General features: G+C 42.6%; 1 protein-coding gene across 1 annotated transcript in view; it reads right to left on the bottom strand.

The window, feature by feature from the left end:
- Vps13 (vacuolar protein sorting 13C) overlaps nt 1-12923 on the bottom strand; it is a 1164731-nt gene that overhangs the window by 198853 nt on the left and 952955 nt on the right. The window contains exons 61-62 of the mRNA XM_080277871.1: nt 12607-12761; nt 7678-7789 (exon numbers count right to left, since the gene is read on the bottom strand). Of these exons, the coding sequence (XP_080133997.1) occupies nt 7678-7789; nt 12607-12761 (267 nt within the window). The remainder of the gene's footprint in view (nt 1-7677; nt 7790-12606; nt 12762-12923) is intronic.

Genomic DNA, 12923 nt, shown 5'->3' with positions numbered 1-12923 from the left:
CAGCGAGCTGTCGGTTATCGATGCTCCGGATATCAGGGTATGCCTGTATTTGGATTTTTGTAGCCGTGTCAACAGCTAGGTCCTTAGCAGCTCTTTCTCTCTGTTGTGAAAATCTTCTTCTTGTATAATTCATGTGCAGTTAAAAACTATAGAAGTCATATGCATACCTGACTGCACAGTTTTAAAATAATAATCTATATATATATCTAAAATATTAGTTTCTCCATGGAAACTAATTAGGCTGTCTACATGACAACCCTCCCCTAATACATTTTGTATTGTAATAAGGAGGGCTATGAAATCTTCTTTGGTCACCAAAGTCCACACGCCTTTCCATGACATGGGCCACAGTTAATGGCTCTTGACATGTCTCACATTGTGTTGATTCTTCTCCAGCCATTAACTATCCATGAGTCAATCTTGTGGGTCTGATTTGAAGCCTTGTTAACACAACTTCTAGTAGTCTGTTTGGATGTTTGCTGCTCATCAAACTCCCAAGGTCCTTCTTACTTAATGGATTTTGATGATATTTTAGACAAAAATTGTGTGTTTTGATTGATTTATAAACAGTTTTTAGACTTAGATTACTGTGTTTTAGCCATAGGTAGGATGAACATTGTCATTTTGGGGTACAGTTTACTAAGCTGGATTTTTTCTAGACTTATACTTGACGGTTTTCAAATTTTATTTACTGGTTTGACTGAGTTATTTACAGGTGTTAGGTTTAGGTTAGCTTCTTTTACAGCTGTTAGGCCATTTAGATTGGCTTTAAACTTGTTTTTGGGCTCATTTGGACTTGGACTAATTTAAGTCTAAAAACAGTATATAAATCAACCTAAACACATACTTTAAGTCTAAAATATCACAGAAATCAGCAAAAAAAAAAAATCAAAACCCAGTGCTAAACCAAGTTTGGTTATTGTTAGGCAGGGTATGGTTGTATTACTACCCCCATCGTTAGGCATCTAGGAGTGTCGTATATTGAGGTACACCTGTGATGGTAAAATGGAATATAATCATGGTAAAATAGAATAAAATCATGGTAGAGTACAGTGAGTTAGAGAAAAATCAATGTCAACACTCACGATTCAACCATTCCGCATCAACCTTACCAAGGATCTCCCACTTCTAAAGAGTCAGCACTACCCTCTTCCTTTTCCCTGGTGAAGGGGACATCATCACATACCCTAGGAAGAGGCATGAATGGAACTGCTAGGCCAGAGACAGGAAACAACCACAAAAACCACCATGTGTACCATTGTAACAACTGTTCACATCCCTGCGCCAGAACTGAAAGTGAGCAAGGAAGGTCTCTGGCAGACACTCGATAAATTAACACAGCAGCGCCACCAAGCTATTCCCGCCCATCGGGGCATAAATTTTGTGCGCAATCATAATTTCCAAATGGTTGCAAGCATTTTGGCTGGACAGTGGGAAAAAATGTTAAAAATAATGGTTTGGAATAGCCAGATTACAGCATCCGGTTAATGGATTATCCAGGCAGCGGTTGTCTGGATAATCAAGAGATTACTGTACATCACTATATAAGTAAGAGAGAGTAAGAAGAAAGTGGATGAGGAATTTGGAAGGAATTTCAGTGTAAAGTGGAGGAAGTGTAAGAAAATGTTCTGGAAAGAGGTAAAGAGAGTTAGACAGGGTGCCAAAGAAGTTAGCTGGGGAGTGAAAGATAAAAATGGTAGATTACTAGTGGAGAAAGGAGAAAAAGTGACCAGATGGAGAGAACACTTTAAGGAATTGTTGAACATAGAGAATGAAAGTAATGCATGTGTAAGTGGCTAGGGAATGGCTAGGAGACAGAGGGATGTGACAAGAGAGGAAGAAATCAGTACGACGGAAGTTGTGGAAGTAATGAAGAAAGATACGTTGGGGAAAGCTCCAGGAATTGATGGAGTGTGTGGTGAAATGCTGAAGCATGGGGGAGAGATAGTAGTAGAATGGATGTGGAAGATGTGCAGATTGGTCTGGGAGGAAGGTAGAGTCCTGGAGGACTGGAAGTCAGATATATAATTATTCCCCTGTACAAAGGACAAGGGGAAAATGAAGTATGTGGTAATCATTGGGGCATTTGTCTTCTTAGTGTAATAGGAAAAGTATATGGTAGGATACTTACTGACAGAGTTAGGGAAATAACAGAGGAATTAGTTGGAGGAGAACAGAGTGGCTTTAGGAAGGGAAGAGGTTGTGTAGATCAGATATTCATTCTTAGATCTTTAGTGGAAAAGTTTCTAGAGAAGGGAAGTTGTATGTGGCCTTCATGGATTTGCAGAAAGCATATGACAAGGTGGATAGACAGGGATTGTGGAAAGTATTAAGAACATATGGAGTAGATGCGATGTTGTTCAAGACCGTGAAAAGTATGTAAGAGGGTGCTAAGGCTGCAGTGCATGTGGATAGTGAACTGAGTGAATTTTTCTATCTGAAGGTTGGATAGATACAGGGATATGTCATATCGCCATGGTTGTTCAATCTGTATATGGATGGGGTTATAAAAGAGATACAAGGTAGTGCAGTGGATGTTGGAGTGGCCCTAATGAGAGAGGGCAGTGTTTGGAAGCTCCCTGTACTGTTGTTTGCAGATGATACTGCATTGTTAAGTGAAGACAAAGGGGAGCTACAAGGCTTGGTGGATGAGTCTGGGAGAATGTGTATAAAATGGAATCTAAAGGTGAATGTAGGGAATAATAAAGCTATGGTCTTTGAGAGAAGTTAAGTCAGTGAATGTACAGTGAGGTTGGATGAGGAGGAAATGGAAAATGTGAATGTGTTTAAGTACCTGGGTAGTTTGATGAGTAAGGATGGAAGTATAGAGGATGAAGTGGTTTAAAGGGTGTAACAAGGAAGAATGGTTGCTGGTTTCTTGAAAGCAGTGATAAGAAGCAGGGAAGTAGGCATGGAAGTGAAAAAGTTACTACATGACAGTATTGTGATACCAGTTTTAATGTATGGAAGTGAAGCTTGGACCTTGTTGGAGGGACACAAGTCAAGAGTGACAGCAGTGGAAACAAGTTATTTGAGAGAAGCATGTGGGGTCACATGGAGAGACAGACTGGGCAATGAGGATGTGAAGGGGCATTGTAGTGTGGATGTGGATGTGATAGGAGGCATTAGGAGAAACATATTGAGGTGGTTTGGCCATGTGGAGAGGATTGAGGGAGAGTGTATGTGAGTGAGGTGGAGGGGGAGAGGAGTAGATGAGATGGAGGGATGGAGTGGAGAGGTACAGGAGAGAGGGGTGTGTGAACTGGGAGCAGGGCAGTGAAATGGTAGGGGACAGGATAACATGAAGGCAATTTGTTTGTGGCCACCCCTTACAGGATTAAGGCCTCTGGTAATAGACAGACAGATAGACTATGGATCGGTTCCTTATATCCTTGTTCATATTGACTGCTGCCTGGATAGCATACAGCTCTGCTGTGAAGATTGACACTGGAAGGGGGAGACTGCCTTCTGCAGTCTTTTTGCTGCTCACTGCAGCACTGCCAATGCCATCTTCGGATTTAGAACCATCTGTGTAAATTGATATTGGACCTCGGTATTTTGAAGTGTGTTCAAAGAATTTTGCCTTGATTTCCACTTCAGATGTGTCCTTCCTGATTCCGAACAAATGTACTTTTGTTGAATGTTCCAAGGTGGGATCTGAGATACTCCAACTGGGGGAATCACAGGGAGATTCAGGCTGAGATCGTACAGAGATTTCTTCAGCCTCTTTCCATTGGAATGCTCATCCACCTGACGGTTTGTAACAGCCCTGTAGGTGGGGGTCCAGATTCTCTGCATTCTAAAGTAATGAATCTGGTTTATGCATAATGTATTCACAATGTAGTGATAGAGGTGGCTCTCCACTCTAAACATACAGGGACTGCACAGGTCAAGCTCTGAAGGCTCCTGTGCATATTCTGTGAGCTTCATTGTGGACAGGATCTAACATTATGAGAACCGTGGGTGTTGCTGATGAATACACCTCACATATGTAGTCCAGCTTACTACATATTAGTGCCCCAGTATAGCCGAAAAAGTGTTGTGCAGTCCAACCCCCATGACATGTGAGTGTGCACCCACAGGAAACCAAAAGCTTCAGTTGCCTTTGTCTTCAATTGCTTGATGTGCGGCACCCACATAAGTCTTGGGTCAAATGTCAGACCCAAGAACTTAACCTCATTCACAAATGGCAGTAGGTTTGCTCCTTAGAAGTGGGTCAGCGGGAAGTTTCCTCTCTCTCTCTCTTTTTTTTTTTTTTTTAATGCATAAACAGTCTTGCTCGGAGAGAACTTGAAGCTGCAGTATGCTGCCCACTGCCGAACCTGCTGGACTGCAGTCTGCATGCATCTCTGTACATCTACCATTCTTCCCCTGAGTATAATGCAAATTCATCCACACACAAACTGCTGGAGACACCCTCTGGAACAGCATTCAAGATGTCGTTGATAGCAAACAGAGTGACACTCAGGACACTCCCTTGTGGCACCCTTTCCTACTGGTAAAGCAGATTTGAGAAGCTACCTCCCACCTGGACCTTGGAATCCTGCTTGCAAGGAAATCCTGGATGAAGGTGGGTAAGGCCCCTTGTAGCCCAATTTCATGCAACTTCATTAGTATGACATTAGTATGCCATGCTTCCAAGTGGTGTCGTAGGCTTTTTCCAGGTTGTAGAAAACTCTTAACGTGTGGTGCTGCGCTGCGAAGTAATTACGAATACTGTAGCAGTTTCCTGTCTCAATAGGGCATCTGTAGTAGATCTCATCTTCCTGACTACATATTGGAATTGGGTCAGTACTTTTTCCTTTTCTAAAAACCAAGTCAGTCTGAAGTTGACCCTCTTCTTTAGCACAGACAATTGGACAGAGACTGGCCTGTTGTTTTCTGGTATGGCAGCATTCTTGCCTGGTTTCAGGATGGGGATGACGATAGCTTCTTTCTAGTTTTGAGGCACTGTGCCCATCCTGAATATCTTGTTGTAGTGGGCTAACAGGAATTCCAGGAAGCTCTCTGGTAAGTGCAGTATCATTTGATATGGAATACTGTCATTTCCTGGAGCAGTCTTACGGCAGAGTTGCAGGGCTGACTCCAGCTCCCTGTGGGTGAATGGCTGGTTGTAATGTCGCTTCACCTTACCTCTGCTCCTGAATGACACTGGGCGTCATTTGTACTCTGCTCATAGGGTGGAGAACTAAGCAGAATATGATGCCCCAGAGGAGATCTCTGCCATAGAATTAGCTAGTTCATTTGCAACATCTGTCTGACTGGTGATGACTGTGCCATCTATCTTCAGTGCCAGTGATGAAACAGGGGTCGACTTCCAGTGATCTTGTGTATCTTGCCCCATGTGAATGAGAGTGCAGTCCTGGAGATGATGGATGACACGTAATGTTTCCGCGACACCCGTCTGGCTTCCTTCAAGATTCACCTGGAATTGGCTCTACGTTTCTTGTAGAGGATTAAGGTTGCATCACTGGGTTTCCGTTTCAGCTGCTGTAGTGCAGCTTTCCTTGCTCTGACAGCTTTTTGGCATTCATCTGCCCACCAAGACACCAGAGGTTTGCGATGCTTTCCAGTACTCTTGGGAATGACTGCTTCTGCAGCAAGGTGGATCCGGGATGTCAGACAGTCCAGGGCTTCTTGAACACTTTAGAAATATTTGGCTGGACCTTGCATTGCCGCAACAGATTCAAAGAGTTTTCAGTCTGTGTGTTCATGTTGCCATCTCTGCAGCCCATTGGCTGGTATACCATCCACAGTCTTCAAGAGTATGGAGTAGTGGTCACTTCCATGTAAGTCTTCCATGACTTTTCATGTTAAGTCCAGCTCAGCAATGGCTGAACATATGGAGTGTCAATATTGGAGAATGTTCCAGTTTGAACTTGAAAGTGTGTGGGTGAATTGCTGTTGTGAACTGCTACATCCCTGTCTAGGAATAGTGACTCCAAGTCTCTTCCTCTTGGGCTGCACATGGAGTCTCCCCAGAGGTGGTGTCAGTTGTTGAAGTTTCCTAGTAGTAGGAATGGCTGGGGCAGCTGCTCCATCAGGGCTTTCAAATCCTCTATGTCTAGATAATGTGGAGGTAAGTAGATGAATGCTATAATGTATGGCCGTTTCAATCCTACCCTTATTGCCTTTACTTGCAGTGATGTCTGCAGGGGAAGCAGCTCGCAGGGAATGTCTTGTCAAACCATCACTGCTACTTCTCCATGGGGCCTGGTGTCACAGGTCCCATAGTGGGCATAAACTTTGTATGCTCACAGGGAAATCTGGTGAGATTCCCTGCTCATGATCACTTGCAGACATATACAAACTGGATTACAGGACACTATCAGATTTTGCGATTCGTCTCATTTTGCATGGATATCTTGGAAGCCACTGCAACATATTATCCATTACCTCCTGACTGACTTGTATTTAGGGGAACCACTTGTCGATCTGAAGTCTTCATGTGGTAGAGGTGTTGATGAGCATGGTTTTCTCACTCTCCTGTTGGAGGAGGATTCCACTACACGTGCTCCATATTGTCCCAATATTCTTGGCTCCAGGAAACATCGGGGAACCATTTCATCTAATTCCTTGATGGTAACCCTTCCAACATAGAAGGCCCTAAGAGGGGATTTCACTGAAACCCCTCACTGGTATGGCCTACCAGGTCATAGGAATCTCAAGCTCCCCCACCATGACAAGGTGGTTCCCACTGGGGGACTGTTTTGTATGCTTTTCCTCACGCTCACAAAAGAAGCAGATACTGTCATGGTGGATTTTGGCATATATTCCATCTCTGAAGTCAATATACTGGTTTCTTTTTGCACTACAAGTAGGTTTTAGGGTTTTATTTTCTGAACACCAGCCATTTTGCCTTTTTTTTTAATACTCTTAAGCTCTAACTTTTTCAAGGAAATAGTACAATAAAGGGGGAGTGGTGAATTTTCCCCATGCCATACATATCTGCCTATCTGTCAGTGGTCTTCATCCTGTTCAGAACCCAGTCTCTGATGATGTCATACCGACAAAAGGTCTCCCCAGAGCTATACGGTCCCAAACGTGCTGCACCTCCCAACTGAGTTGCACAAGTGATATTATGTACACTGATTTCCCACCAGGAGTGACATTAGGTGCACGGTCCCTTCTACGGTTTCAAAAACAGACTCTTGGAATCAAGTGGTCAAGGGCAAGAGGTATTATACTTGGTCCTGAAGACAAGCCCTGGATATTTCTGTTGACCTGGTTTCCAACATGGCAGTGAAGTTCTCTCACCTAGAGCAGTCCAGCCACATGCACCAAAGAACAGTCACAGGCTGATCTGGCATCGTGTGACAGGAGTGGGCTACACAGGACACAAAAGTCACACTCCATTTACCGTATCAGTCTCCAGTCTGCCTGGGATTCCTCCAATCCCAGTCCCTCACAACCTATGAGCATTAAATGGCATTACTTATAAAGGGGTTCAAAGACCCCCAGAAAGATGAACTAATCCCATCTCTCTTTCTCTCTCTCTCTCTGAGAGGGAGGGAGGTAGGGAGGGAGGCTGTAATGGGCAGGGAAAAAGGGTAGGGCCGCAGTCCATCTGATCCTTATTTGTGCACAGTGTTGGTAAAAGGAAGGATATGAGAGACTGAAAGATATGATGGAATAGCAAACTAAATGTAAAATAGTTTGTATTAATGTCTGCCTCACCCGGTCAAGAGCATGAGAGGTTGTCTTGCTCTTCCCTGCAGCCCAAATCAAGCTCAGCTTTCCTGCAGGATCACTCCATGTGTATGGCAGCACTGTCTGGGGCTCCAACAATCTGATGAGCAGTCGAGGAGGGGAGAAATGCATAAGAATAGTACCAAGGACAATGATTGGCAGCAGTGAATGGAATGGAGAAATTACATAAGACTGTACAGTAACCCCTCCACCTGCATGGCTAATGTGCCGTTGAATCTTATCATGCCCATTGAACTGTGCATATGGTACCACTGAAACTCAATGTTATGTGGCTAACTGATATGGTGAGGTTCAAAAATTTTCTGAAAGTCCCTCTTTTGGCCCTCTTGAAAATTTCTGACATCCTCCCCCCCATCAAACGTACTGAACATTTGGCTCTACTTTAATACATTTTACCTTCACTTTTAACCCCTTCATCACAATCTTACCCCTTTAACCTGTAATTCCCTCTGTGGAAAATTTTAAAATGCTTATTGTATTACCTACCATATAATGCACACTTTTTCCCAAAAATTTTGTTTTAAAAATCGGCCTGTGCAATATACCAAAAAGGTAATGGTTTTTGGCGGGCCTATGAGTTGAAATGATTGGTACCAAGGCCACCAACAGTCAAAAGCAAATCAATTGATGGCATTACTAATCATTAATTAAGATTTCAATAATGGAGATTTGGAACAGTATGCATAATCATAAATACATCACAAATAAACAGTAAACTAAGGATTCTGTGTGTCAGATATGCACAATTATGGAGCCCGGAGTGACTACACCGCACCAATTGCACTGGCGATTGTACATAAATGTCAACTGATTGTTCATTCATTCATTCATTCATTCATTGCCAGACGCCATGAATCCCAAACGGGGTGGCCAAGGGCTTAGAGTTAATTGTTTTACAGGGAGGGGCACTAATCCTCCACCAACCCCACTTGACACGTAGGGATGCCAACAGCATCTGGTGTTCCCAGGCGGTCACCCATCCAAATACTACTGCTAGCAAATGCAAGGCAGCAGTGAAATTTATGTATATTAGTGTATTTCCACATCAAAAAAATTATTTAATGCAAAATTACTTCCCTCAAAAAAGAAGTGTGTGGTAATCATAGAGGCATTAGTCTTCGTAGTGTAATAGGAAAAGTATATGGTAGGATACTTATTGACAGAGTTAGGGAATTAAAGGAGGAGGTAGTTAAAGAAAAACAGGGAGATTTTAGGAACGGAAGAGGTTGTGTAGATCAGATGTTCATTCTTAGGTCTCTAGTGGAAAAGTTTCTAGAGAAGGGAAAGAAGTTGTATATGGTCTTCATGGATTTGGAGAAAGCACATGACAGGGTGGATAGACAAGGAATGTGGAAAGTATTAATAATATATGGAGTAAATGGGAAGTTGCTGAATGCCGTGAAGAGTACGTATGAGGGGGCTAAGGCTGCAGTGCGTGTGGACAGTGAACTTAGTGAATTTTTCCGTTTGAATGTTGGATTGAAACAGAGATGTGTCATGTTCCCATGGCTGTTCAATCTGTATATGGATGGGGGCTATAAAAGAGGTACACTGGATGTTGGAGTAACCCTAATGAGAGAGGGCAGTGTTTGGCAACTCCCTGTACTGTTGTTTGCAGACAATACTGTGCTGTTAAGTGAAGACGAAAGGGAACTGCAAGACTTGGTAAATGAGTTTGGGAGAGTGTGTAAGAAATGGAAAATAAAGGTGAATGTAGGGAAGAGTGAAGTTATGGTCTTTGAGAGAAATGAAGCCACTGAATGTACTGTAAGGCTGGATGAGGAGGAAAAGGAAAATGTAAGTGTGTTTCTGTACTTGGGTAGTGTGATGAGTAAGGATGGAAGTTTAGAGGGTGAAGTGATTGAAAGAGTACATTAAGGAAGAAAGGTTGCTGGTTCTTTGAAAGCGGTGATAAGCAACAAGGAAGTGAGCATGGAGGTAAAAAAGTCACTGCATGACAGTATGTGATATGAACACTAACGCATGGAAGTGAAGCTTGGACCTAGTTGAAAGGACACAAGTCAAAAGTGACAGCAGTGGAAATGTGTTATTTGAGAGGAGCATGTGGAGTACATGGAGAAATGGGCAGAGAAATAAGGAAGTGAGGGAGCTTCGTGGTGTGGATGTGATGTGACAGAAAGCGTTAGGAGAAATACGTACAGGTATACCCTGGCTTAATAATGCAACTGGTTAGGCAAACCCCCATCGTTAGGCGGGGTATCGTATATTGGGGTAGATTTAACTTGTAAAGTAATGGGATGTGTTTTTCAGCCTTGGGTTCCTCTCCAACCAGGTCCAAAACCCACCCAAATGAACCAAAAACAAGTTTAAAGCCAATCTAAATGACCTAACACCTGTAAAAGAAGCTAACCTAAGCCTAACACCTGTAAATAACTCACTAAAACCAACAAATAAAATCTGAAAATCATCAAATATGTCTGGAAAAAATCAAGTTTAGTAAACTGGTAATCATATTACGGGGTGTTGGGAGGTGTAAAGTGGAGACTTCGTTACCCAACTTCAGAGGTCTCCACAAGTCCTATGGTACTCGACGAAAGCTCAACAAACATCCCAGAAGAAAGCTGAAGGTATGTGCCATATGCACATGTAATTATAATATTCTAGGACTAATAACTGATTTTTGGCAAAATATTTTTAGAAAGTCTGTCGGAGCATGAATATCCAAGCAGGACACACAAGTCATGCCCCGCGGTTTAGGGGTTAAATGGAGGTTTGAGTGTACTTTAGATCACATGGCCAAGTAACTCGATCTTTGGTAAAATGATAAAATTATTAATCCACTTGATAATGATTGTGTTGGCACCCATAAATGAAGCTCACATACGCTGCCTACAATCTCTACCCAGAACTGCCTGCAACCTCTACCAGAAACTCTTTAGCGAAAGTATGCATCTCAATCTGGCTACTGACTTTAGCAATGAGTGTAAATACTCTATTGTGCTGTAAGAGCCAAACTGTCTTCAGCTGCAAATAATTTCTTGTTGCTGACATGAAACAAAGTGTTCATTTGTTTGTTCATTTATAAAGGCCGCAACATGCTTGCATATGTCAGCCTTGATCACATAATGGTGGCTCTCCATGCTGCTCGATCTCTAGAAGCCTCTCTATTTAGTCCCTTTTCCCAGAGGACACACCCTATGACTCTATGAATAAACAAAAAGCATATAAACTAAGACTAGAATCTAGAGTTATTGGTCAGGTAAGCAAACAACAGGATTGAATCATACTATCTGAGGAATAAATGCAATTCATCCTTTCAATTTGTTATAGCTATTTTGGCTATTTTAATTTTCATTTATTTACCTATTTATTCATTTTTTTGCTAATCCTACATTACCATATTTTATTCAGCTTAGGAAAGACCTCTCCATATTGAAGGGATTAGTGAAGGATATATCTGTGCCCTTCAACTCATTAACTTCTCCTAAGCTGAATAATACTGTTTGCTGGAAAAAAAATAATAAGTTCAACATTCTGAAGGGTTTAGAGATGGCAGTTACTAGCAGTAGGTGGTGGCTCAATCAGTGGAGAGGCGGCCTGCAGTCCCATTAGACCCAGGTTCAAATCCCGGCTGGGGCAGGGAACAGTTTAAGGATTTGAATTTATTAAAAATCAGACTTTACTGATCTACCAGAAGACCCGCCGACATGTCATAAAAATACCCCCGCTAATACCAGTACACCAGTCCTGTGTGAGACAGCTCTAGCATGTATTCAATATGGACGGTGGGCGTTAGTATCGAAGTGGTGACATGTTGAGGTGTATGGTATGTAGGAGGACTATTAAGCCTTGAGAGCAGGCTGTAAAGCCTATGCCCAGAGTTTGAAAAAAAAAAAAAAGTCATATAATGGAACTGCATGACTCTTAAAAATGTTCATCACTGATTACGACAACCATGGCACAGTATTTAATAAGACGTGTTCTATCTATCTATCTATCTATTGCCAGACGCCTCAATCCCGTTTGGGGTGGCCACAAACAAATCGCCCCCAAGTCGCCCTGTCCCCCGCCATTTCACTCCCCTGCTCCCAACTCACACCCCCCTCTCTCATATACCTCTCCACCCCATCTCTCCATCTCATCCTTGGCCTCCCCCTCCCTCTTTCCCCCTCCACCTCACTCACATACACTCTCTTCGTCAGTCTTTCACCCTCCATCCTCTCCACATGGCCAAACCACCTCAGTGTGTTCCTCATAACGCTTCCTATCACATGCACATCAACACCACAACGCTCCTTTATATCCTCATTCGTCAGCCTGTCTCTCCATGTGACTCCACAGGCTCCTCTCAAATAACTCATTTCCACGGCTCTCACTCTTGACTTGTGTCCTTCCAACAACGTCCAAGCTTCACTTCCGTACGTTAGAGTTGGTATCACAATACTGTCATGTAGTAACTTTTTCACTTCCATGCTCACCTCCCTGTTTCTTATCACTGCTTTCAAAGAACCAACAACCTTTCTTCCCTGCTGTACCCTTTCAAGCACTTCACCCTCCAAACCTCCATCCTTACTCATCACACTACCCAAGTACTTAAACGTACTCACATTTTCCAATTCCTCACCATCCAACCTCGCTGTACATTCACTGACTTCACCTCTCTCAAAGACCATCACTTTACTCTTCCCTACATTCACCTTTAGATTCCGTTTCCTACACACTCTCAAACTCATCCACCAAGCCATTAGACGTGTTCTAATGGATTCTAAAGACTCCATTATCATAGTCTTTTAATCAGCACTATCCTAGTCAATCCTCAATGCAGGGTAAATAATAATAGGAAAAACTGGTAAGGGAAAGGGTAAATGATGAAGAAAATAATAACAGAAATATAAACATGAAGTACAACATGGAAAAGGAAAAAGGTTTACTCACATTTTAGTGTGCTGGCTTCCATCTTGCCAGAGTGAGATGGTAGTGGAAGAAAGATGATTGATAAGGAGTGCAGTGACACTGGCTGGAGAACACTGGTCAAAAGTCATCACTGTCCCTCCCTCAGACATGCTTACCTCCCCTGTTATTCCTCCATACTGGATTATGAAAAAAGGCAAAATTTTAGATATTCATCTTATTATGAGTAGCTGATGTAAAAATGACAGATTATTGCATGGCTAAAACTTAAATCTCAACAGGATATTGTGTAGGCACTCAAGAGATATGGCTGAACCTTGCAGCTGGATTGCAGAAATTAT

This window comes from Coenobita brevimanus, chromosome 71 (genome assembly GCF_032717465.1).
Source record: "Coenobita brevimanus isolate Jiangsu-jjx chromosome 71, ASM3271746v2, whole genome shotgun sequence".
NCBI lineage: Eukaryota > Metazoa > Arthropoda > Malacostraca > Decapoda > Coenobitidae > Coenobita > Coenobita brevimanus.
The sequence above is the reverse complement of the archived record's forward strand: the minus strand, read 5'-3'. Positions and strand labels throughout refer to the sequence as shown.